Below are 25,864 nucleotides of genomic sequence, written 5' to 3' on the forward strand. Positions count from 1 at the left end.
CGGGAGAGCCGGGGCCCTGGGAGGGTGACCTGAATTGGTTCACCCCGGTGAGGAGCCCTCCCGCAGCCAGGGTGCTTCTCATGGGAGCAAAGCCCTGCACCGCTGAGCACCCACGTGCGTTGGCGGCAGGGGGACCACACCAGCATGCTGATGCTTTGCCCCCAGAGCCCCCATTTTCCCCTTGGGCATTAAAGCCGCCGTGTGGCAACGTCATCCCATGACCAGGGCTAATGGGCAGCAGAGGAGGAGGAAGAAGAGGAGGAGGAGGAGCGGTTCTTCACCTGCAGCAGCGAGGGCGAGGAGCAGAGCAGGGCGGGACGGGGAGACCGCGGGGTGCTGAGCGAGGCGCCGTGCACCTGAGGGTCACGCTCGGCTGCCGCCCGTTACGGAGGTACCGCAGCGGAGCAGCAAACCCAGGTGCTGCTGCCTGTGGGAGGCTCCCGGCCAGGCTGCAGCCCGCGCCCCGCTGCGGCAGGGGTCGGCTCCGTGCCCCCGCTGGGTCAACATGGGGGGACGTTGGGGCTTCCTGCTCTGGTTTGGAAGGGAACCCATGCCCAGATGCTCTGCTCTGCTGCAGATGTCCTAGGGAGAGGCTGGAGCGAGGGGCACGGGTGGGTGCAGCCCCCAGGTTCCTGTGCAAGGAGCGTCGGGCACGTCCCGCTCCACCCGCAGATGTGTGCCCTGGTGCTCTGCTGCGCCCCGGGCGTCTGGCAAGGCCACTTCCCGGTGGCTGTTTGGGCATTACATGCTTGTGCAGGCAGCATTTGTCACCCTGAGGCAAAGTTAACTGTCCGCCAAGGGGGAGAACGGCAGAACCCACAGGGAAAGGGCTTCAGCAGCGAGGCTGCGGTGACATCTCCAAGGCCACGTACCTCCTCTGCGCCTCAGCCACCACCAGGGGTAAGGAGCCATGCTGGCCGTGCTCCCAGTCACTCCTTCGTCCTCCAGCAAGGCTGTTCTGGGGGGAAGAGCATCTCTGTTTGGGCTGAAGCTGCCTGCGGGTGCACATGCTCACCCACTTGGGGGTTCACAGCTTTCGCCGGTGGCTTGGTGGGCAGCAGGGCATGGTGCTGTGCCCCGTTCCACGTGCTCGGTGATGCTCAGAGAAACCCCACTGGAAACCCTCTTCCTTTGGATCCTCTGCTGTCTGGAGGCTTTGGAGATTTCGGTCACAGCCCAACTTCCATTGCCAGCCTTACCCCCGACGTCCCCAGCCAGGGTCACCCCGCGATCCCCTCACCTCCGCCTCAGCAGCGCTGCTCTGCCCTGCCCTGGGCAGGACCCACCTGCCCATCAGCACGGGGTCTACTTAGAAATAAAGGGTTAGCACATGGCTCCGGGGCTGCTCAGTAAGGGGTAACGGTTCTGGAGCATGAAGCAGCCCCAGTGCCTCCCTCCCAGCGTGAACCAGCACGGCTGGGACCCCAGGCCCAGGGCCCTCCAGCATCGGGTGCCAGACCCTGCCCCGGCTCCGCTCTTTACATCTCGTGCCTTAGTCCCAGGTTTCCATCAGCGCACTGCCCGGGCTCACCGAAGCAATGAGCAAAAAGCAAAAAGCACGGGGCAGGGAAGCCCCGGGAAGGGCCCGGTGCCACCTCGCGCTGGGAAAGGCATCCCGAGGGCACGGCTCCCCCCGAAACAGCCGGGGAGGGATGGTGGTGGGCCCCCCCCGTAGCGCATCGCCTCTGCCAGCCCCACCAGCGAGGTTTTTCCGGCGGGGGTCAGCCAGCTGCGTTTCGGGGCGCAGCCCGGCCGCCCCGCCGCGCTTCCAAACCCCCCCTCGAGCGCAGGGCGCCCCGTAACCTCCCCTGGGCTGCACGGGGGGGCTCCGGGGGGCACCAGCGGGGTCCGCACCCCCCCCTACACGCCCCTACGTGGGGCTCAGGGCCCCCCCGACAGCGCCCCAAAGGGGGCCCCCGCGCGGGGCCGCCGCACGCCCCCGGCCCCCCGTGGCCCGGGGGGGGGCCGGGCCGGGCCGGGAGCTCCGCGGGGCGGCCCCGAGCCCCGGGAGGCGGCGCCGCCTCCGCCCCCCCCGTCGGGGCACGGCGCTGGCGGGAGGCGCCCGAGCCGCAGACGCCGCTCGTTCGCCGCCGCGCTCACGTCGCGGAGCCGGTACGGGGCTGGGGGCGGCACGGGCCGGGGGGGGCGAGGGGCTGGGGGGGCGGTGAGGGGCTGCGCGGCGGGGGACCCCCCCACCCCCCGTGGGCACGGCCCTGGGGGAGCGGGGCGGGGGGCCCGGGGGCCGTGCGGGGGGCTCCGGGAGCCCCCGGGCGAGGCTGGGCCGGGGAACGCGGGGAGCGCCCCTTTGCAAGGGGGAGCCCCGGGGGGGCTCCAGCCCTGACCCTTTCCCAGGGCTGTGGCAGCTCGGTGCCACCCTCGCTGGGATGCCGGCACCCCCCGGGCCGTGCCTTTGCCCCTCGCCAGCTCCCAGCCCCGTGGCACCAGGCTGGCACTTGGTTACCCCAAGTGGCTTTTGCTCCCACCCCAGCCACTGGTGCACTCGCAGCCCGGTTCTGCCCCGGGGAGCGCAGCCCTCGGCCGTGCCGCCCTCAGCAGCCGCCTCTCGCCCAGGACCGGGGTGCCGCGGGCCGGCGGGGACAGCCGTGAGGGACGTGATGGCACCCACGTACCGGCGGAGCCTCGTCCACCTCGCCTGGATGTGCCTCTTCTCCTCCGTGCCGGTAAGGTGCAAGCCGGGGCTGCGGGGCCGGTGCGTGCCGAGGGGTTGCTTCAGGCCCCTGTGGGCTCCGTGCCCCAGCGTGCGGGGCTGGCAGCTCCAAACCGGGCTCTGGGCTTGCAGCACAGCGGGGCCAAGGTGCTGGAGAGGACCTTCGAGGAGTGGATGCGGTACCGAGACGAGTGCCTGAGGAGGATGGCGAGCGAGCCGTACCCGGCAGGTACCCGGCTGTGCGCGGGGCGCGGGGCTGGGTGACATCCAGGGCTGGGATTTAGCCTCCTGGTGACACCGGTCACTCGCAGAGGGCTGCTGAGCCAGGACCGGGTGTCTCCGTGGGGGGCACCCAAGGGCTGGGGTACCAGGGGGCTGAGGTGTGGGGACAGCGGGACCAGGCTTGGCCGTGCTGCCTGTGTCCGACCATCGTCTTCTCCCCGGCGTGGCGCTGCCGATGGAAGGGCTCTTCTGCAACCGCACATTCGACATGTACGCCTGCTGGCCTGACGGGAGCCCCGGCACCGCCGTCAACGTCTCCTGCCCCTTCTACCTGCCCTGGTTTGAGAAAGGTGACGATGAGCCTCGGCCATCCCGGACCCCATGGGGAAGCGGGGTCTGGTGCTGGCCCACAGCAGGTCTGGGGGCTTGGGGGTGAGCGGGGTCCCACAGCCTTGGGACACGCGTGGCATGGGGAGGGCAGAGCAGAGGCAGCCCTGTGGGTGTGAGCCATGGCTGCGTGCCCTGGTGCCCCTGCAGAGAGCCATGGTTCCATCATGGGGTCGGGGTTTGGGGCCCCCGGCAGCCCGAAGGAAGCCTCTGCTGCTTTGTGCCCGCAGTGAAACACGGGCTGGTGAGCCGCAGGTGCGGTGTGGATGGGCAGTGGGTGACGGTGAACGGCAGCCAGCCCTGGCGGGACTACTCGCAGTGCGAGGAGGAGATGGAGTCCACCATGGAGGAGGTGGGAGCCCTGGCCAGAGCGGGGGCACCCCAGGGTGCGCGGCGGGTGCTGCTCAGCCGGGCTTAGTGGAGTGGTGCTTGTGTGCAGGAGGGTGCCCGCAGGCTGATGGTGAGCTTCAAAGTGCTCTACACCGTGGGGTACTCGCTGTCACTGCTGACCCTTGTCTCTGCCCTGCTTGTGCTCACCGTCTTCAGGTAGGACAGGCTGGGGGCTGCGGTCCTGCCATGCACCGGGGGTCAGCCCCAGCAGGGCCACGGTCCCTGCCGCACATGGCCCCTTGCTCGTGGCTGCCAGCCACGGCCAAGGGGTGTCCCCCGACCCCCTCGCTCTCACCAGGAAGCTCCACTGCACCAGGAACTACATCCACGCCAACCTCTTTGCCTCCTTCGGGCTACGGGCGACCTCGGTGATGGTGAAGGACGCGCTGCTGGAGAGGCGCTGGGGCATGGAGGTGGTGCAGGTGGCCGACTGGCAGGCCCTGCTGAGCCACGAGGCAAGCGCGGCCGGGGGGGTGACACTGAGCCCGGGGGGAAACTGACCCTGGGGAGGGCGTGCGGCTGGGTGCCGGTGCCCACGCAACCCGTGTGGCCGGTGGGTGAGCTCGTAGGGTGCACATACGCCTGGTGGTTGGGCTCACAGGGTGCCCATGCAGCCAGTAAGCAAGTTCTTAAGGCACTTGTGCACCCCATGGGCAAGCTCTTGGAGCACCCATGCACCCTGTGGGCGAGCTCTCAGCCCCATGGCGGGTGTCCTCTGGCAGGCGGCGCTGGGCTGCCGTGCGGCGCAGGTGCTGATGCAGTACTGCATCCTGGCCAACCACTACTGGTTCCTGGTGGAAGCCGTCTACCTCTACAAACTGCTGATCGGTGCCGTCTTCTCCGAGAAGAATTACTACAGGCTCTACCTGTACCTGGGCTGGGGTAGGGGCCACCCGGGCGCCCGGTGACGGGGGGACGGGCCCTGGGCCAAGGTGCCACCCCGCGGCGTCCCCAGCCTGGGGGCGCTTTCTCAGCTCAGGCGGGTGCTTGGTTTTACAGGGTTTGCTGTGTGACTTGCAGGGACTCCCGTGGTGTTCGTGGTGCCCTGGATGGCTGCCAAGTACCTGAAGGAGAACGCGGAGTGAGTGGCTGCGTAGAGGGCTGGGCACGGCCTCATCCTGCACCCCCGGCACGTCATGACCGGGCTGCTCTCTGTGTCTTCCCGGGCAGGTGCTGGGCGCTGAACGAGAACATGGCTTACTGGTGGATCATCCGCATCCCCATCCTGCTCGCCTCCCTGGTAGGGGGGCCCCAGCGACCCCCAGAGCCGTTCCCGGGGGCTGGAGCCGGCTCCCGGCTGGGGTTTGGGGACGGTGGGAGGGAGGGCTGGCCCCGGGGCGGGACTGGTCCATGGGTGCCCCCCTTCCCCCCCACTGTCACCCCCCCAGATCAACCTGCTGATCTTCATGCGGATCCTCAAGGTGATCCTGGCCAAGCTGCGTGCCAACCAGAAGGGCTACGCCGACTACAAGCTGCGGTGAGCGGGGCCGCCCTTGCCAGCTCCCCCATCCCGTGCCTCATTAAATGACCACTCAGGTTAAATGAGAGCTCGTCCCTGCTCACAAAAGGGCCCTGCCCCCCTTGTGCTCTTTTCAGGCTGGCCAAAGCCACGCTGACGCTCATCCCCCTCTTCGGGATCCACGAAGTTGTCTTCATCTTTGCCACCGATGAGCAAACCACGGGCATCCTGCGCTACGTCAAGGTGTTCTTCACCCTCTTCCTCAACTCCTTCCAGGTGAGGCGAGAGCACGGCGCGTCCTCGCACCACGGGGTGAGAATTAGGGCCCCCTCCTCCAGCTGGCTGCCCCTGTGCTGCACGGGCTGGGGGACGGGGACGCCAGGCTCCTGCCCAAGCCCTGTCGAGTGTGTGATGGTGGCTGAGGAGTTGATGCGCACGTGTGTTGGGGATGCTCTGGGGTGGCCCCAAAAGCACAGAGAGGTGAGGCAGAGCCAGTCCCACACCCTGACGTGGGACTCAGGTCCGTGCTCTCTCCACAGGGCTTCCTGGTGGCTGTGCTGTATTGCTTTGCCAACAAGGAGGTACGTACCCTGCCCTCCCGAGCCTTGCCTCTGCCACCAGCCAGCCCTGCTGGCCCCAGAGCACCAGTTTAATGCTGTGGCGCTGGCTGCTGCCCCACAGAAGCCAGTAAAACCCCTTAACCTTGCTTTAACCTTGGCTTTATTGGGGCGGGTGCTGGGAGCTGGGCTTGGGTCGTGCCAGCCCCAGGCTTTGCGAATCTGCCTCTCGCAGCGCTTGGTCTGGGGAGGGCACAAAAAGCCGAACCCTAAGCCTGCCCCCCCTGCCAGGTGAAGTCCGAGATGAAGAAGAAGTGGCAGCTCTGGAAGCTCGACCACCCGGCGCTCTGCTGCACGCAGTGAGGGTCCCCGGGCAGAGGCAGGGCCCTGGGCGCTGCTCGGACACCGCCAGCCCCTCGTGCTTGTGCAGAGCGGGCGAGCGGCGCGAGGAGCTGAGCCTGCCCCTCCCTGACCCCACGCCATCACCTACCTCTGCTGGCACCACCAGACGATGCTGGCCGCAGGAGAGGCCCAGCTGAAGCAGGATGCAGGCTCCTGCTGGGAGCAGGATGGATGCCGGGCCCTCCAGGGCTGGCGCTGCCCCAATCCAGGGCATCCCCTCCTTGCCTAAGCGAGGGCCCTCGCCGCCACCCCGAGACACCTGTCCTGGGGTCATCCTGCAAAGCTCTTCACCTCCTCACCGCAGACCATGGCATCGGCATCTGCCTCCCTCCTTGCTGCTCTCCAGCCGCCCCCTTTCCTCCTCTCTGCGACCTCCTCCCATGGCAGAGCCCCCTCCGGAGCCCCCCGGCGCCAGCTGAGCGGCACACACACAGCTTAGCGCAGCGCTTGAGCACTTGGACTTGCATTTATCCTGCCCCATAGGAAGGGCAGCGCTGCTTCTCTGGTGGGGCTGGGGAAAACCACTGCAGGGGAGAGCGAAGGACTCGGACCCCGGCCTGCCCGCAGCATGGCGGGGAGCTGAGCCCCGGCCCCCCCAGGCCCAGCCACCTCCTCCGCAGTGAGCGCTGTAAAGCCCTGCACAGGAAAGGCTGCGGGCTCGGGAAGAGAAGGCTGGCAAAAGGCTGGGCATTTTGGGGCCCGGCTATGCAGCAGCTGCCGTTGAAGAGCTTTGCTTTCCAGGAGGGGGCCAAGCACTTGCTGTACTCCCTCACCGCCAAGTAGCCTGTTGGGAGCCCAGTCTCTGCTGCCGTGGCCCAGCTCGGCACCCCCGCTGGGATGGGGACCCCCGCCCCAGAGCACCCGAACCACAGAAGAGCCTCCAGCAGCGTCTCCACACCTCGCCTTGGAAGCCCAGCAGAGCCCAGCCGCGTGCACCAGGCTGCAGCCGACAGCTCCGTGTCCAGGACTGGTCCTGGTGCTGCCGTGAGGGCTGAGCACAGCAGCGGCCGCCAGCACCACCCCAGCCCCCTTGCTCTTGCCTTCAGCAGCAGGACAGACAGTCCCTGACTCCTGCTGCACAACGCTTTGCCTTGCAACGGCCGCTCCATCAGGAGGGAGAAAGCAGCTCTCACTCCCCGCTGCATGCAAGTGGACACAGGTGGTGCTCCAGCTCAGGGCAAGGGGCTCGCACAGCCCCTGGGCTCCTGGGCTGAGCCTCTTGCAAACACAGTGGCTCGAGGAGAGCTGCCTTGAGCGCAGGAAGGACAGAGCTCAGCCCCAGTGGCATGTGAAGCTGGAGGGCCAAGCAGGAGGTTTGCTGGACAGATGTAAGCCCTGTGAGACCATTTTGCACATTGACTCTTTTCAGATGTAAATAAATGTTTATTTTTCAGCAAGCAGAGCATGCCGCGTGTCTGCTCTGAGGGAGGGAAATGGCTCTCAGGGACCAAGGTAAAGGCAGCTGTATATGTAAGAGCACTGATGTGCACTTACGCGCACACACTCCTCACTGTAGGTTACTAAACAGGCACCAAGAGCCCCTGGCTCAAGATAGCACCGTGTTCCCCACCCTGGGATTACATTACAGGGTGCACAAGGACAAAAACAGCAAAATAAGTCAACGTGGTGATAAATAATACAAACAGCTACCACAATCCCATGCCAGCTCTGGTACCAGGAGAGCCGAGTCACTGGCAGACCCAGGGAGCAGGTAGTTTCTCCCGGCCAGGAGCTGGGTTGCAGCCTGGACTCTTCACCCTTCGCTGGGTGCTGCCAGTCCCAGCGGGGGATGGCCCCAGGAGCTGCTGCCGGGCCTGCACAGTGACACACTGCCTGGGGAAGAGCTAGCCCTCCTCCTGAGATCAGCTAGTTGCCCCCCCAAACAGTGGCCCCTGGGTTCCCTGTACTCTTCTCCCAAGTGCTGCTGCGTGCAAGATGAAGCTGAGAAGAGACAAGCAGCAGTTCTCAGCACCATGGACCTTGAAAAAGACAGCACGAAAGGGAAGCAGGGAAACTGGCGCCAGCTCTCTCCCAGCAGCTTCAGAACCGGGTATGGGACCAGCCCCGGCTGCACCCTGCCCCACAGGCAGGCTGATGCAGGATACAGGGACCACAGGGATCCCGGTGTGAGCCTTCTCTGCTCCACTCCCACCAGTTCAGCCCCCAGGTCAGCTTTGTTTGAGTTTCAGCACAGCAGCTTTACTTCTGACCAGACAGGTTTATGTTACAGCTGCTGAACAGTAGCTCCTCTTGCCCACCTGTCTCTAGTGACAGATCAGAGCTTGGCTGAGGGTTTGGCAGAGCGCAGTCACACTGCCACAGCTCACACGTCTCAGACCAGAGCTGGGCCCAAGATCAGCATTTCGTCTTAAGAAAACCCCAGCACGCAACTCAACAAGGCCTAAACTCATTTCTGAGCTACTGCAGAGATCGCCACCTTTCTCAAGCAGCTAGGACCTTTTGGGTGTAAAAGTGGCAGTTCCCAGCTAGGAAGTAAAGAAGCTCACACTTACCTGTGCACACTTCTCCTCCTCCGCGGCTCTGGTACTGCTGACTACATGAGTTCCCACACCACCTACCCAGCAACACCAACATCATCACCTCACATCAACACCAACAACATCACCTCCAACAGGGGCCAGGCAGGGACTGGGAAGCCATGGACAAGGCAGCCCCAGAGCCCTGCAGCCACCTGGGGGAGAAAGCTGGAAACACTACGTATTCCTGATGGTCCTGAAATAAATCGGTCAGGTTACTCACAATTCTACACCAGCTCCCTCCCAAGAAGCCCACACACCAGACACCAGAAACAGGTTTTCAGTTTTTATTGTTTTAGCCAAGTCAACAAATGCTATTTAATTTGGACAGCTTGACTTCGGGTAGCACCAGACTCCCTGCTACCTGCACAGCCACCCTTCCAGCACTGAATACTGTTTCAAGTCACACATTCAAGGGATTGCTTCCTCAAGGGAACACAGTTCTATAAAGCCCCTTCCCTGGCGTCCCCCTTGGGACGCTCTAGCACCCTTCTGAGCCTTTACATCTGGGCTCCCAGAGAACCTTTTCTGTTGGGCTTTTTTCACACCTACACTGCGAGTCTCCAGCCTACCCCTGTTCCGTAGGGGGGAACGAAGGACAAGGCCCCAAATCCCTCTCCTAGCACATCCTCAATACTCTGAGCAGCTTTCAGGGATGCTGCCTCAGAATAGCTGCCTCTGCCACAACAACAGTGCTTCAGCATGAAAGCTCCTGCAGCCTCGTCCTACTGCCTGCAGCACTTGACACCTGCATACACCCATGTCATTCCCCAAACAAGGGGCACAACAGCAGCTTTTTCACTTCAAGAGTTAAACATGAATAGAAAGCGACGTTCCCCAGCTGAGCATGCTGTCAAGTGCGCACAGGCTGCGGCAGTGCAGGTGTGCCAAGTGGTGTACGTACCTGCCTCAGTGCCCCAGGACTGCCCCCAGAAGCGCAGGGACAATTCACTGGGACAGCCCAACTGGATGTCACCTTCACCAAATGCAGACTCATTTTCAAGCCTAAATAGTCCTGGGCAGTTGATCAGAAGGGGATAACTAGCTAAGGATGGAGCTGGGATTTTTTTTTTGCGTTTCAGCATTTGTGATTAAGGTTAAAAAAAAATCAGAAGGAACAGGGTTTCTTCCGCTTCTCAGCAAAGAGAAGGGGACTTCTCCAGACTCATTAAGGCCATCGGTCAGACCACAGATATTCCCTCCCCACCTCCCACCCGCCTTGGACTCAGCAGTACGCAGGAACAGAGCTGCTGCACAGTGCTGGAAGCCATTTTATACGATGTAACTGTCACCAGAGCCCCTGTGGCTGTTTGCCCAGCTCCAAGAGACTAGGCAGTCCCCTTGGGAGGGGGCCTCTTCCTGCGCCATGCAGTTGCCCTTTGAAAACACCCACCGTGCCAACACAAGAATGCCTCAGCAGCCTTATTTCCTAGCACTGAAGCCTGGAAACCAAAGGCAGGCAAAGCTGGGGACTAAAGCTTTGCACGGCAGCTACATCTGCAACTGGGATATGATTTTATTTTTATTTTTAAATCCACCTCCCACGTGGGGACAGATCTATTCCTCTGTTCTTGTTCTGCCCGCCTTGGCACTCTGTTGCTTGCCAGAGGCAAAGGAGACCAAACAGTCTTGAGCTTTTCCTTCTCTCTCATGTCCTTCCAGGGGCACATCTGCCTTGCAACCACTGTCAGTGTTGGGATCTTGGCACCGACAAACCTGACCACTGGAGTCTCTGCCACAAAGCATTTACCACAAAAAAACAGTTATTTGGGAGTGAAAAACATGATCAAAAGTGACCCCGGAGGGGGGCAAGAATCTGAATTGAACCAAGGCAGGCTGGCTAGGAGAGGTTTTGAAGTACAGATCTGAGACAGCAGTAGGGAAGTCATTCCAGCTACAGACTAGGGCTGCGTGAGCTTCTCTGGAGGCTCACTGCAAAACACCACCACCTCTGCTCACTTTACTCATCCACAACAAGCCTGCTCTCTTTATTGCCTCAGATACATTTTCTGTGTCAGCTCCTGAGCAACTACCAATGCATGTGTGTTGGAGGCCTTCAGGAGGGGATTCTGAAAAGGATAACTGATTGCTGTAGGTAGCTGTCAGCTTTCTAACACCACGCAGCCCTGAATGACAAAGGCTACAGGGAGTTTAAGGCAGATAAACCCTTCAGGCTCAGTGCTTGTCCTCTTAACTTAACCTTCCAGTACGGACAACATGTTCCTGGGAGCCTAGACAACAGTCAGGCCCATACAGCTGCTGAGTCCTTGTCCTCTGCTGTCCCTCATTCTCCCAGGCACGTTCTCTGATGGCCAAGACCTTCTTCCACACGTCGGCCAGCCCTCAGCAGAGCTGCGGTGCTGCCAGCACAGTGCTCACGCTCACTCTCCCAGGCACACTCAGCTTCCGGGTGGAACAGTCACCCGACGTCAGTATTCCTGCAGCCACCAGGAAAAACAGGACAGTTACCCTTCCGGGGGGCACAAAGACAGATTTTTCCAAACAGAAAGCCAGGCAAAGGGCACATAAGGACCAGAGTAATGCCTCAGGGTGGATGCTACGAGCAAACACTGGGCACAAGCCACAGATGGCTGTTACTTGCTGCAAGGAGTGATGCTCCCCCAATTCCACAGCCCCTTCTAGCTATCATTAGTTCCCACTCACCATCCTGCTTTGTTATGGCTCTAGCCAGCTCTGCCCACCCTGCCCTGGGGCCTGGAGCCTTTGGAGGTTTTGAGTCACAGTCTGCAGAGCTTTACCTGAGGACAAACCAAAAGGAAAAATCATTGTCAGCAACAGGCCAGCGAGCGGGAAAGAGCAGGCTGCAGACTGCATTCAGCCACCATTATCCTGCCTCTATGCCATCTTCTTCCTTGCAACTTGCAGGGCCCATGGAACAAAACCATGCCTGTTGCTGGGACAAGTTCCTGTCTGCAGGGCACACGCTTTGGGAACCCCTTCACATGCAGCTCTGATCACTGAGCAGCAGGAGAGGACAGCAGCAAGGAAGACACAGGGGGCTATGGATCCCCTTCTCTCAGGCTGGACCTGTCAGCAGAGGCTAAGGCAGAGCCCAACGTCTGCAGTGAGAGTAAGTGCAAGAAAACGCCAGCAACAGCTCCATAGTTGGGAGACTTCCCTCAACGAGGGGGGGATTGTTAGCTCCCTCCAACCCATACCACTGCCAAACCATCAAAAACACGCTCCGCCATGCCTCCCCTCCAGCACAACAGTCACTTCACATGGCCAGCGTCCTCCCCCACCTTACCCATTTCTCCCACACACTTCTCTAGGACAGCTGACAGCTCAGGCAAGCTCAGAGACTTCAAGGAAGGTGGCCATCCTTCCCGCACTGCAAGAAAGAAACCACACATTTGTCAATCTGCATGCTCTGCAACAGAACAGAGAGAAGGGCTTGGTGTTGCTGCGAGGTGTCTACACCCAAAGTGCTTCCAGTTGGGGGTTCTGAGTCACATGTGAAGGGAACTGGAACTGCCCATGGCAGAAACTGAGTTTTTTCCCCACCAATTATACCACTTGTGATCCCCCCCCTCAGAAATACTGGCTTGGTCACACAGTAAGACAGATCTCAAAGATTAAGTGTAGCAGACTGAAATCATCATCTCTGATTATGTCACTTTTAAAACACAAGCAGTGAAGAGCACATCATGTAGGGCAGCATGACCATTTGCTAGCTCCTTGTGATTAGGAGCTGGAGAGCCAGCCCTACCCAGCCTCGTACAGCCATTTGCCCCACTACATGAGCAGCACATCCACCAGACTGGGTTACTGAGCCACCACTGGTTCCGATTCAGACCTTGCTCTAGTGCACAGTGCAGTAACACACCTGAGGGGCCCACACTGCGGTGCAGGAAGGGGAAGCCACAGGATCTTTAAGCACGACTGCCACTGAGTGCCTGTGCTACAGCTCTATGTTTTTAGCCAGAAACACCTGCCAGACCCCAGGACTTCTGACTTGCTAAGGATCAAGAGCTTCAGAGAAACTCTGCTGCAGTGAAAGCCCAAACACCTTGGACACTTTAGATGCTTTCCCCAAGCAAGACTTTTTATACTAAGTGTAAGCATTTACCTGCTCACCTAGCATTCCAAATCACACCCAGCCTCTCCCTCTCAGCAGTGAAAGGCAAGCACATGGCCTGCTCTAGGGTCTCCCACTGTTTGCCCACCCCCTGCTCCCGTTTCTTTGGTTTGATCAGCTCTTCCTTCCCCAGACATACTACTCAACTCTCACCGGTTCCCAGCTGCACCTTTGTGTCCAGCGCTCTGCCAGCTGCCTGCTCTTGGGTTAGCCGGGAGGACAGCTCTGCTTGACAGGATCTGCCAAACAAGACAAAGCCTGTCAGAAATGCACAGGGTGGTTTCTGGAACAGCATGCCGGTCTGTGCCCTCCTACATCCTGCAAGTACCTGCTTGGGATGCCGAGGGACCACATCTAACGCCCTGGGTTACAAACTGCTCCTTGTTCCTTCCCAGGAAGAGGAAGACGTGCCCCAGACAAAGCTCAGGGCGCTCTCCACTGTGCCCCATCTCCACAGCAATCTCTGCCCCTGTCCACAGAGGAGCTGCGGGGGGAGAAGAGAAGGAGGGGGTGGGGTGAGCAGGAGAAAGCCTAAGCCAGGGGCTGCAGCTGGTTTATATGAGAATCAACCCCAGTCCAATGTTTCTAATGGGCAAATGAAGCTATCTCAGGACAGTCATCAGGGGCACACAGAGTTCTCTGGTTAACATCATCATGCTATCAGTTCAAACACTGCAGCCTCAGCTCCTCAGTGGGAAGAGTGCTCTGGGAATATCACTCTGCTCTCCTTTGGAAGCCAATCCCTGGCTTGGATGTGAGCTGAGCCTTCTCCCCTGTTAGGCTAGAAACTGTAGCAGTAGGACCACTGTCATCTTCAAGGACACTTCAGTCCTATCAACCGACAGATCAGGGCCCGTGACAGAACAGGGGCTCAGCTGGGGCACGGAGAAGAGTACCACAAAGGCAGCAAAGGACATAACAGCAGGTAGGGGAAGACAGAACTCAGAGGCAGTGGTGGGCATGAACAGGGCAGGCTTTTCTCTGTTAGGCATCAGAGCTGCTAAAAAAAGTATTCTTCACTAGCCAGGGTTGGACACTGGAAGTCCTTTGATACTCTTTGGAAGTTAGAAACTCTTTCCTGCATTCACGCAGTCACCAAGCCACATGCCCCCTAGTACTTGGGTCTCGTATAAGCACTTAGGCTTTTGGTTCCAAAGGAGCTGAGTCCCTTCATCTTTGAGTTGGAATAGGAGCACTCGGTACTGAAAAAAACAGCCCATTTATAGCTCATGCATCTAATCAAGGCTTCGTATCTGCTCACATGGCCATGACTTTCCACTAGAGAAAGCCACAGAGGATCCAGAATGAGTTCAGATGCCTCATGAGCTGTCCTGCCTTACCCTATGTATCACCTGTAAGAGTGACAGCACGACCTCTGATCTCTGCATAGTCCAAATCCCCATTTTCCCCATTAGCTTCAGTGACATTTGCTGGGAAGAACTTACTTGATCTGATCCAGTAAGACCCCAGCATCCTTGGTGATGGCCTGAGCCTCTCTGAGCTGGCACTGGATGGCATTCCAGGTCTCATCCCGCTCCATCAAACAGCTCTCGGCCACCGCACGCAGCTTCTGCTCCTGGCACACCTGGCCCTTCATCACCTCCACCTCTTCACACCTCTACAGCAGAACAGAGCGCAGATGACTACACTGCAAGTACTGTACATCACTCCAAGTACTGTACATCACTCTCACACATCCCTGCTCTGACATATCCCTGCTGTTTTAATGGGTTTGGCAGCCAGAGGATCCCTGCAGAAACGTGCCAAAACCAGCAGAAATGAAACTGCCCAAGATTTATACACTGAACAGAGATTCTATCCACACCAAGACCAGCCCCAAAGTTACAATTTCCTCTTGCTCTCCTTTACCAAAGATATTCAGAAGACCTAACTTCCTAAATCACTAGAAGCCCGTCTGCAGATGGCTGCACAACTTCATGTGAAGTGACACTACCAAAAAAGGCAGGTAGTCAGTTCCCCTCACCCCCTCATTTTAGTTCTCAGGTGAATGCAGAGGGGAAAATTTGTATTTATGGGGTTAACTGATCTACTCAACACCTAGTGTGTCCTCTGGAAGTTATGCCTGTTTCTTTACCCCAGTCCATTAGAGGCAGAACATAGAAACATGCTACCGGTCACTCATTAGACCACAATAAGCCACTGAGCAGCTCCTGGCAGACTTCTTACCTTGTGCAGCTGAATGGCCAGTTCCTGCATCTCAGCCTCCAGCCGATCTGCATAGGCCAGCTCCAGGGCATCACTGGGCGGCCGAGCATTGCTGTGCCATCGGGCAATAGCAGAAGTCATCTTCCTCTTGGGTCCAAACAGGCTGGTGGGAGAACACCAAACTGTCAGGGAGCAAACACTGCATTGTCCGTGCCCAACAGGATGCCTGCAGGACCTTTGCAACCTCCTGGTTCCTCCAAAGGCACCGTCCACAACAAAAGCTTGTTGTGGCCAGGAAATAAGGGATATCAAAGTTGTGCAGGAGACTACCAAAACAGATAAGCACTCACCAGCTAAGCTTTCTTTACCAGGTTGCATTTGTAGTTTTAATGGAAGAGATAAGAACTACCTGACAGATACTCACGTGATGCCTATTTCCTTCAGGTCACTCTCTGTGAGGGTCAGGAAGATCCTGAGGTCAACATCTTGCTCCTCAAACACTTGCAGGTACTTCAGGCACCCAATCTGCTCAAGGAACGTTGCCAGGTCCTGCAGCCCAAACAAAAACTATTTATGCTCTCACAAACAAAAGCATCACCTCTCTTCTTCACCATAAAGATCTGCTTCCTCTTGTTACTGTTATGCCTTCCTGGGTTCCAGCAAGTCATGACTTGTCCTGGCCTGTGCACTGCAGCTACTACCTCTTGTAACAACTGCAGAAGAGACAGCTAACCCCCCACCATTTGCCCCAGTCCCCACCACAGCCCTGAAGGATCTGTAATATCCCTCCAAGCAACATCAACACCTAAACCAGCAGTTCTTTGTACAAGAAATTGCTCTTTCACAAGTATTTATATTTGGGCAGGGGGTGGGTATCAAAGACATTTTGATGACTTTTTGATGAAGCTTTCCTTTTATCTGAGAAGGCCAAGAAAGCTGCTTGAACAATTTCAAAGAAACCTCCCAGGCTTGGTACAGTGATGTGGTCTGCATCATTTCAAAGATAGCTTTCTGTCCTCAGTTACCTGGGGTCCTGTATAGGCAGGGGGCTCTGGAAGCATGAGGTGCTGGCTAGAGCCTCCAGCTTTCCCTGGGCAGTGGGTCCACTGGTTATCACTGTTGCTGTAGCGGTTCTTGACCTTAAAGCTTTTGGCTTGTTTCCGACTTGGAGGACTGTTTGTGTGGTCAGAATCCTGAAAAAGGAAAGAACGCAACAGGGAATGTAAAGGTCAAGGACAGTCATGCAAAGATGCCAGGATCACTACGTCTAACAAGCGCAGGCTCCAAGCCTAAAGCTCTAAATCCAGACAATGGTCTACAAATACAAGCAATGACGACTAAAAACATTTTTAGAAATGGCTGAGTCAAATCACTGTCAGGATGGCACCTTGTTACAGCACTGCTCTAGACTGGCCTGGAATTAACAGGCTCTTGCAATTCCAGCCTATGAAGTAGCATGCAGGAGCAGAGAGCAGCACCAAATCCTCCCCAGACCAACACAACACACTGAGTTCCTATTTGCGAGAAGCACCTCAAGAAACAGGATCTGTGTTCACAACCTTTCTACGTACCAGCCCAGAGCTGGCTCTGAAGCGCAAGCTGTGACTTGAACCACCTCTTCCCTTTTCTGTATTTCAGGGTGACAATATAGCATTACTGTGCTTCTCTAAATCTTACTATACTGCCTGTTATCTCACCACGCTAAAGGACCAACCCAGCTCTAGCAAGTGATGTCCTTTACAGATTGCTAGATAGATGGTGCTCAAGAAAGAGTTCGGAAGCAACAGAAAGAGCTTAAAAACCATTGACTCAACATCAAAAAATCTACTTGAGTGAATACTCTGATAGTTGGCTACTAGCCAGAGACCAAACAAGCCAATGTGTAATCTTCAAATACAGAAACTTGGTTTCGCGTGCCTTCGTGTACCTTTTCCCACCCAGCCTGGTAGTGCAGCCTTCTGTGGAGGTAGAATCATAGCAGGCTGTGGAAGGGTAACAGCACAGGCCAAACTGAAGGCAGAGAAAGGAAAAAGGACAACCTCACCTCATTACTTTCCAAGGAGCCTTCACTGCTGACCCCCAGGGCTTTGGTCAGGCATTCACTACTGCTGCTGCTGCTCCTGATGGTTGCTAAGTTGTTGGTGAAGAAAACATTATCCTCTGGAAAGGAACAGGAAAAAAAAATCTCGAGGTTGAGCTTCATTACACTCAAGACTGTTTTTGCCACACAACAATCAGGGAAGTCTCCTGGAAGGCATAAAGGAAGTCTTGTTCTGGGTTTCTCACTCACTTGTAATGCTCATGATTACAAGGCAGTTCTGAGACAGACATGTCACAAGTCTGATCCCACGCACTAGTCTTTCTCCTAGTCTGCTTAGTATCTCAGAGAGCAGGAAGGCCAAGTGTGTGTTTGTGTGTTTCTGTGAGGCTCTTGGTGACAGGGTGGACAAGTGAATTATTACCTACAATAAGCCCTCACTCCCATTACTGAAATCCAGGGAAAATCTCTCTTTGAGCAGGGCCAGCACAGTGCCACATTACCCTCCATTAGTTTAGGAACTGCCCAGAGATGCTTTCCTTGTGCTGCTTCACAGGATCATAGAACGGTCAAGGTTCATGGGGACCTCTGGAGGGTATCGTGTCCCAAACCATGCTCAAGCCAGTCACCTAGAATCATGTAATGGCAACATCTCCAAGAAGGGAGTCTCCACCCATCTAGGCATCCTGTTCCAGTGTTCAGTCACCTTCACAGTAAAAACTGTTTCTTTACATTCAGAGGCAATCTCCTCCATTTCAGTTTGTGCCTGCCACCTCTTGTTCTGTCACTGGACGCCACTGAGAAGAGCCTGGCTCAGTCTTCTTCACACCCTCCATTCAGATATTTGTACGCACTGCCATCCCCACAGAGCCTTCTCTCCTTTACACTAAACCACCTTGGCCCTCTCAGCCTTTCCTCAGAAGGGAGATACTTCAGCCCTCAGCATATTAATGGCAATTTGCTGGACCTCTTTTACCAAGGGAGTATCTTACTTGCTCCAGAATGCCTCCCTTTTGCCCCTCCAGGTTCTGGGCTTTCTCAAGGTCAGTCCTACTACTACAGACAGAGGTGAAGGCAGCATTCAGAATGGTCTTTCCTCTCCCTGCCCACTGGGGCATCTCACTCTCCGCTTGGAGGCTCAAGCACAACCTGGTTCTGGCCAGTGGTACAATATTACGATGCCACAGACTCAGGTCAGAGGTGAAGATCCAGTGACCACAGCTGCCTAACAGCTAAGGAGATTGGAAAGTGAACACGGAAGCCAAGGGGCCAGTCCCACACCCAGGTGAGCTTTGCAAGTAGATCCTTTTTCCAAGACAGTGATTTACCCCTGCTGCTGCTGCTCTCCACATCCTGCTCATTAATTGGAGAGGTAACATCCCGGTTCCGGATACCATCTGCTTCACAGCTGCCATCATCATTGAAGGTAACATAGCCCTGAGGAGGGACCTGCTCTGTGTGCATGAAAAAGGGAGAAGGAACAGAGTAATTAGGATTCAAGTTACCAGGGAGGTTCCAGCAGAAAGAGCATTCATTCAGGGATTTCAAAATAACCAAGGGACTGTCACTTCAACTAGCAGAATCCATTTTAAAAAGCACAGGGGAGAAAGTGCGTACATCTACAGTTTCCCTCACACAAATAGCTAGACTTTATTTAGATGATGGCATTGATGAAAAGTCAGAGGAAACAGCCTTATAGCAGAGCTGTACCTTACTTATGGAGCAGCTTTCAAGCATTTCCTCTCATCTCCACACTCACGCTAAGTGGAAAAACATCCGCTTAAGACAGCAAAGTGCCAACTGTGCTTCACCCCCCCAGCCAAGCACAATGTAAAACTAACCCTTCCGCATCTGTGTTAACATCCCACTATCATTTCAGAAGCCGATTATTGTGCTGATACAGTCACTGCCCATGGTGTAGCACGCATCTGTGCTAAGAGAATGAACCAAGTTTTGAATATGCTTTTAAGCCCATATTGGCTATTTCAGAAAACTAGGTAATCAGCCTGAGGAATACCTATAGCTACGACACATGCATGAGAAGGCAAGTTCATACCACTGCATCCAGTGGGCAATGTCTGAACTACCATGATCTTTGTCCTAGCCTTCTACAAAGGCCTTAAACTTTTTTTTTTTTTGAAGTGGTACTTCAAGCATCAAGGAAAACAAAGCTGACAGGTCCAGGTGTAGCAAATTTACTTTCATTATCAGTTATTTCCTGGATTGTGTGACCTCGTCCTTTTTTGTCATCAGCCGAGAAGGGCTCTCAAGCCTTTGAGCCCACCTCAAAAGAGAAGCTGGACTGCTTTCAAGAGTGAGGGGGAACAGTAATTGAAGTAGGAGCAGTGTTTGTTCTACAGATAATTTTGCACTCGATATCCGGCTCTCACAAGTGCATTCAATAGACTTTGGTTTTAAACCAGAAGCTCTATAGCCTTGTATGAGGGAGTTAGTTCACTGTTTTCCTTTCTGTGTAAGCCATGCATAGAAAAACCCAAATGAAAAGAGAATTGTTGGCACAGAAATAGCTGTAAAGCACCTGAGACCATGAAGGACTCGCAATTAGGCTTCAAACTATTCTCACCATAGCGAGACTGCTTCTTTCCCCCGATTCCAACTGCTGTTATCTTAGCCAAAGCCTGGGGCCCATCATGGATGCTGGGACCCTTGGTCCTACGAACAGGTCTCTGTCTCTGGGGAGCAGAACACGACTCATCTGAAGAACTCAGCTCTTCATATTTTCCTGTAGTCCAAACAAAGACTGTTAGCAGCATGATAATTCATGTACCTACTTATTTACTACTGGTCCTATAAAAGCAATGAAAAGAAAAAAGGAAGTGTTAAAAGAGAGGGTGAAAGTTTAACTAGGTCAGAAAAGGGCCAGCAGGCAAGAAAAAAGTGTTGGATCTGTGCCTCTTACATCCTAAAAAAAATACTGGAATTTCTAAGACAGACCAGCTAATATTACCCCATGTATGTAATTCCATACTTACAAGATATCAAGCACCTATCTTCACGTTCTACCTTAAGATGAAGGAACTAAAACCTGTTTACCTGGACCCCTGCAGAAGACCTTGGGTACCGGGGCTGCATGCAAGTCTATCAACCCCACAATCTTCGTATGTCCGTACTTCATAGCCAGTGTCCGTGCCGTGGCTCCAGTGTTATCTCTGACATCTGCTTTCACTCCCTACAGAAAAACAGGCATTTGAAGTGTTCATAGCAGATATGTATTACATAAAAAATATCTTCAAGGAAGCTAAAGAATTGTCTTCATTTCTCCAAGCCCATCAGAAATACAGGCTCACCTTTGATAGTTCAAACTGCACTATGAATTCCTTGTTGCCTTTCTACCTGGTCTCCCCAGTCCCCAAATGCCAAGGAGGCATATGGCTCTTGTGCATTGCCACAGGGAGCTACTTAGTTTTATCTGAAATGTTTTGCATTGCTGCCTCCTTCTGGAAGTAAGCTGGACCAGCTGAGTGGGATATTAAAAACTGTTTAACATTGGCATTCATGTCTCTTGATAAGCTTTAGGACAGAGACTTAAGATGCCCAGCAGTCCAAGCACGTAAGCCTGTAAACTCAATGCAGATTACTGCATTAGCTGCTTCCTAATTCAGCCAATATTCAGTCACATCAGACTTTCTCCTCTTTGTGCAAGACTAGCAGTGCACTGAGTACTAGCCTTCAGAAAACAGCTATTTTTAGAACAGCCCTTGGAATTCATTACTTTAGATCAGAGTGACTGTCAGTGATTAAACAACACTTAGAACTGTTATGGCATTAGTCTTGTGGTTCTCCCTCTCTGAAGGCTCAAACCACAGATTTTGAGCTTTACAGAGAACTGTCCAGACACTTACATGATTGAGAAGGTATTGAACAATTATCTCATGGCCAGAAGCAGCTGCTTCCATCAGAGGTGTATATCCATACACAGGCTCCCTAGAAAGGGAACAAACACACATGGATTAGAATAATCAAACATGCGCTGCATTCCTTGCCATATCATAATAGGACACTTCCAGCCTCCACCCTTAGCTGATCACAAACTATACAGTATATTGGCTATATATATACACACTGCATTCCGGCCTATCTCAATAATACAGATGCAGAAAGTGTGACTCTGCACAGCAACACGCTGCTCCTCCAGCTGCCTATCTGCCTTTCATTGGCAAAATCTGTTTTTCAGGAACTAGCAAAGCCGAGAACCTCTTGCCGTCCCTAGGCAATTCAATACACAAACGTACAGGTGGTTCCTAAGTCACAGGAATTCGCTGCACACTCCAAAAACTAGAAACCAAACTTGAGTTCAGGAACAGTTGCACCCGTTTTCTTTTGGAGTTTATCCCATAATTAAGCCAGTAGTAAATCTAATTTCTCTTGTACTTGTTTAAATAAACGATAGCAACATGGGCAGCCTCCACTGTTCTGTTTGCAAGTCACCTGTCCTTGTACTAGCTAATAGCTAACACTATCCTGTGCTTTAGGAAGTGAAGACAAAAGCAGGCATCTTCTTCCTGTCTGTATTTGAATGCATTCATACATCAACTGTTGCTTTCCTATATGAAATGAGAGATCTTTTGAGAAGTGATAGATTCCTCCTTACTTGCAGTTGGCGTTTGCCCCGTTGTCGAGTAAGAACTTGACCATCTGCTGATGTCCAGCACTGGTGCAGTGAAATAAGGCAGTCCAGCCATGAATATCTTTCATCTCCAGCTCTGCGCCTTGCTTCAAGAGAACAGAGAATGTTCTTTACTGCATCCCCTCTGCTGGGTCTCTTAGCCACTGCCCCTCTGTGGTGTGATACCAAGAAAGTTTAAATCCCTGTCAGGAAGCTGGACTCAACAGAACAAATTGCAAACTTCGGTCACAACTGATGGAGAATCCTACTCTGTGCATTTAAACCATGCAGTGTGGCTCTACCTATTTATTACAGGATACACACCTGGAGGAGGAAGTAAGCAACACTTTCATTTCCACAGCTGGAGGCCAGCATGAGCGGTGTCTGTCCTTCTGGTGTTGGGATGTTCACATTCACTCCTGCTTCCAGCAGCAGGTGCACAATGGTGTCATGGCCAATATAGGAAGCATACATCAGTGGAGTCCAGCCACCACAGTTCCTCTTATTCAAATCTAGATCTCCACTAAATAACAGAAAAGAAATCAGCTGAACTACTGGCCTGGAGATATATCTCACAGCAGATTCCAGCAGTCTCTGCTACCACCACCATATTGAAAGAATGCTGAAAAAAAAACAACAACAAAATGTAGCACTGAAGCCTGCATGGGAATTCCTACCAGCTCTGGAACAACATCCACCAAATCACCGAAGAGATCATTTTTAACCAGCAGGATTGCCCCCTGTAACTTTGTGCCTAAGAACACATCAGGAGTTCCATGGTGTGCCCTTCTTGCAATGTTAGGCAGACCTGTACGGCAGCCAGAGGAAAAAAAAGAAAGTTAAGTCACTAAGTACAAGAGAGCTGTGCCCTCTCCAGCCCCTCCTTACCGCTGGATACACTCCTGCACCACTTCATACTGGCCGATGGAGGAGGCCGTGTGCAAGTCCAGAGGAACATCCAGTTCTTCCCGACAAATCATCTGTCCGACCCCATGCCACATGGAGAGACTGCGGCTCAGCAGCTCCGACTCGCTGGCTTCATCACTCAGCTCCGACATCCCGCTCTGAGCAACCAAAGCAAAGCGGAACTCTGAGCTGGCTGATCTCTGTCCTGCACCGAGTACTGCCTCACCAGGGAGCTCTGAAGCTCCAAGGCTTGGAGGCAAGGTCACCTCAGAGGCACAGAGTTTCAAACTCCTACCTTTACTTTGATGGCCTTCTTAGCCTGCTGTAGCCTGAAGCAATAAGACTTGCCAAGGAGTTTCTGCTGGCAGTTCTTTCTTGCTGCAGGAGACTCTGGGATTTGAATACACTAGAAAAATAAAAGCCAATAATGCTAAGAACATCTTTCAAATCTCATTTTAAGACTTCAGAAGCACCGGCTTTATTTCCTCCCCTTCTGATCAAAACATGCCTAAGGCACCTTTGGATAGCTTCATCAAGAGAAGACATTAAACTTCTATTTAAGTGCTGATAGCATGCTTAGTGCTATACAAAAGGATGTAATTCTTGGTCTGCATGTCTTATAATTCAGAGAGAATTAAGAATTGATGTGTCAGGAGAAGCACCAGAAACATATCTTGGACCACAGGATGGCCCTGCCTAAACCAGAATTTGGTCATTAATACTGACAAGTGCCCACTGCTCTCAAAAGTAGTTAAGATCACCTGAACAAGGTGCACACTTCATCATGTCATCAGGTTATAAGGAGATTGTTTCCACTGTTTCAGCACTTCAGCAGCAGCCTAGTCCTATTGCTGTGAATCTTGGAAATTGCTGAAACGCTCTGAACAGCCGCGCACCTGCCCATTTGTTATCTGGCTGTACCCACCGCTCTGCAGACAGTAACTTAATTACAAAGCTAGCACAGTTTCAGGACTGTCTGAAAGGTTTATTTTCCATCCGTAGCCTTGGGGAGCAATTGCAAATTAATCATTTTAACTACTCACAGGAGAGCATTCTCATTTGGTACTTCATAAAAAGCTCTTCACACAGCTGCATCTATCAGCTGTGGTCTTCAGCTGCGGTTTCAGGCTACATCTGAGTCAACCCAATGGGAAGTGCTTTACCCATCCCTCTAGTCTCACTGCCTCCCATGCAGCACTTCTGGGGTTTGCCAGATCCCACCACGTACTACGCTGGGCAGCTGAGCTAACCAAGAAGCATTCTCTCCTTCTTGAGAGCTTCTTGCCAGTTTAACTCCTCATTTGGGGGTCACGCAAGTGCCACACTTGGCAACAACGAAGGAGAGAGAGAATGTGCTTTTCAGCAGCAGTTGGTCTTTATGTTGCCTCAGATGTAACATTAGAAAACATAAATATGCTTGCATAAATATTCAAGAAGAGGAGTCCTCTTCTCGCAAGCACCAGCCCTTTTTCTTACAAGATAAGGGAATCAACTTTAACTCCTACCTCTTTTCTCCCCCACTGGAGATTTCTCCCATAGCTTGCTTCCCCCTCTGCCCTCTTTAACTTGCTAGGACCACAGAAGCACCATCCATTCTACCTAATCAGCATGTGTTGGTAATGTGTGATTCCTTTCTCAAGGCATCACCTGTTCCACCTGATAATAGCAATTTCTATTACACTGGCAATGCAGGGGCCTCGTGCAGGAACACACAGGGCTGAACACAAGTGAAAGACCAGAAACACCCTGACCACCTCACAATCAAAACACAACTATATAAGTGGATAGGTGAAACATAAGCAGGAAAAGTAGTAGTGTTTCTCACCGCAACAAACTAAAGCTTCCACTGGAAGGCAAAAAGGCATGTTTGCAGTCAGTTAAGAGGTGAAGTCCATGACAGTTTGTACGTGCATATTCAGATGAAAACAGAGCTCGCTGATCTCTCTGCAGACCTCCTTTTTAATTAGGTACATTTACCACGAAAGCCAGATGTTTAGCCTTTACCAGAACCTGCCCCACGTCAGTTACAAGTTACAAACACACCTTCAGCAAGTTGTCAGAGCAGTTTTGACACAACTGAAAGGTTAACTTACTTAACACTTGACTACAGAATATTCACAAGACTCCCAACCTCATCGCTACCACCCTGACTCTGCTCTACCTACCTACATATTGAGAGTTTAAAAAAGGCAAAAGTTTCACCCCAGACTAAACTGGAACATATCAGCTGTGAACGCGCCTAAGAAAATACAGAGAACAGCTGAACAAAATACAGAGAAGAAGAGTGTAAGTGATCAGAGCCCTAAAGACTAAAAAGAGCAAATTGACTAAATTGGGTTGTCCAGACTAAAGAAAAGGAGCCTGGAGGAGATGTGTGATGGCCTTCAAGTGCGTGAATGGCTGCTGCAAAGAGGACAGAAATAACCTGTTCCTTGGGGCTACAGTAGCTATGACAAGATGCAATGGAGTTAAGTTGTAGCATGGAAGATTTTGGCTAAAGACTGCAGAAATCCTTGCATAAGTCAAAAGAAGCGCGGTAGGATGGATTACCAGCGGAGATCTGCTCATTAGCAATAAGCTAGACAAACACCCCGAGAACGTTTGCAGACTGTTCTTGCTTTGGGACAAAGCGATTAACTCGGCACTCACCAGAAGCCCTCCGCAGCCCCCCGAGGCTGCCTGATTGCTACTCCTCACCCGTCGCCACCCACCTGCTTACCGAGATCAGCGCTCCCCGCAGACGCCGAGCAGCGAGCAGGCTGTCCCGCGCCCCGAGCTCGTTGCCTGAGCAGGTGAGAGAACCAGAACGCAGGAAAAGAGATATAAATTAGTCAAGCTATTCTGAAAATCGCCACCACCACCGCCCGGCAAAGGGTCCAGTCCCGCCGCCCCCGGTCCCCCCGGCCAGGCCCCGCGCGGGGCGGCCCAGGCCTGCCCCCACCGGCGGGGGAAGCAGCCCGGGCCGCTGCCGCAGGGCCCGGCCAGACTCCGGGCGGCCGCAGCCAGAGGAGCCCCCGGTGAGGAGCCGAGTCCGGGCCGAGCGCCCCCTGCCCCAGCCCCGCCGCCCCCCACCTGCCGCCCGGTGAGGCTCCGCTCCCGGAAGCGGGCACCGAGGCTGCCGGGAAGCAGCGTCCCGTAGAGCCTCGGGACTACAAAGCCCAAGAGCCCCCGCGGCGGCAGAGCCAAGCCCCGCCCCCTTGCAGTAAAGAGCCAATAGGTGGCGGCGCTCTCCAGGGGGCGGCGCGCCGAGCACCAATGGGGCTCGAGCCCCGCGGAAGGGCGGGCGGTTCGGCAGGCGTTGCGGCGGCGGCGGCGAGGCAGGCGCGGGGGTGACGCGGCGGTGACGGGGACCCCGGGGCCGCGCGCCCGCCTCCCCCTGCCCCACGAGCGGCGCCCTCCGCGCCTC

General features: G+C 54.6%; 3 protein-coding genes across 16 annotated transcripts in view; 2 read left to right on the plus strand and 1 right to left on the minus strand.

Moving 5' to 3' along the window:
• The first annotated feature begins 2,040 nt into the window (after positions 1-2,040).
• On the plus strand, positions 2,041-8,767 carry LOC310882073 (glucagon receptor-like). Of its 5 annotated transcripts, none has more exons than XM_083800264.1 (14): positions 2,041-2,112; positions 2,572-2,681; positions 2,801-2,897; positions 3,133-3,240; positions 3,508-3,629; positions 3,717-3,823; positions 3,966-4,122; positions 4,390-4,549; positions 4,688-4,748; positions 4,838-4,907; positions 5,056-5,144; positions 5,264-5,402; positions 5,666-5,707; positions 5,975-8,767. In XM_083800264.1, exons 2-14 carry the CDS (start codon positions 2,616-2,618, stop codon positions 6,044-6,046), a joined length of 1,290 nt encoding a protein of 429 aa, XP_083656390.1. In that variant the 5' UTR covers positions 2,041-2,112; positions 2,572-2,615; the 3' UTR covers positions 6,047-8,767. The 5 variants fall into 5 exon arrangements, 4 of the variants coding, with proteins under 4 accessions (XP_083656390.1, XP_083656389.1, XP_083656388.1 ...); XM_083800263.1 differs by having other exon boundaries at positions 2,046-2,112; positions 2,489-2,681; XM_083800262.1 differs by lacking the exon at positions 2,041-2,112 and having other exon boundaries at positions 2,219-2,681; positions 5,089-5,144.
• A 128-nt stretch (positions 8,768-8,895) lies between these two features.
• On the minus strand, positions 8,896-25,612 carry ANKS3 (ankyrin repeat and sterile alpha motif domain containing 3). Of its 5 annotated transcripts, XM_083800258.1 has the most exons (19): positions 25,531-25,612; positions 25,170-25,242; positions 22,754-22,864; positions 22,441-22,616; positions 21,877-22,075; positions 21,538-21,659; positions 20,789-20,870; positions 19,980-20,115; positions 19,510-19,668; positions 18,254-18,379; positions 16,932-17,047; positions 15,913-16,080; positions 15,312-15,436; positions 14,909-15,050; positions 14,167-14,339; positions 12,875-12,960; positions 11,891-11,974; positions 11,287-11,381; positions 8,896-11,060 (listed from the first exon to the last, which is right to left on the minus strand). In XM_083800258.1, exons 4-18 carry the CDS (start codon positions 22,608-22,610, stop codon positions 11,299-11,301), a joined length of 1,971 nt encoding a protein of 656 aa, XP_083656384.1. In that variant the 5' UTR covers positions 22,611-22,616; positions 22,754-22,864; positions 25,170-25,242; positions 25,531-25,612; the 3' UTR covers positions 8,896-11,060; positions 11,287-11,298. The 5 variants fall into 5 exon arrangements, 4 of the variants coding, with proteins under 4 accessions (XP_083656384.1, XP_083656383.1, XP_083656385.1 ...); XM_083800257.1 differs by lacking the exon at positions 25,531-25,612 and having other exon boundaries at positions 25,178-25,484; XR_014572798.1 differs by lacking the exons at positions 8,896-11,060; positions 11,287-11,381; positions 11,891-11,974; positions 25,531-25,612 and adding an exon at positions 13,050-13,205 and having other exon boundaries at positions 25,178-25,485.
• Positions 25,583-25,864, plus strand: part of DNAAF8 (dynein axonemal assembly factor 8) — a 107,349-nt gene continuing 107,067 nt past the window's right edge. For all 6 annotated transcript variants that reach the window (XR_014572797.1, XM_083800247.1, XM_083800252.1 and 3 more), the window contains exon 1: positions 25,583-25,775. Coding sequence is in view for 5 of the 6 variants with exons in the window: in XM_083800247.1 (XP_083656373.1) it covers positions 25,714-25,775 (62 nt within the window). In the remaining variant the exon portion in view is untranslated. The remainder of the gene's footprint in view (positions 25,776-25,864) is intronic.

This window comes from Anser anser (assembly GCF_964211835.1).
Source record: "Anser anser genome assembly, chromosome: 15".
Lineage (NCBI taxonomy): Eukaryota > Metazoa > Chordata > Aves > Anseriformes > Anatidae > Anser > Anser anser.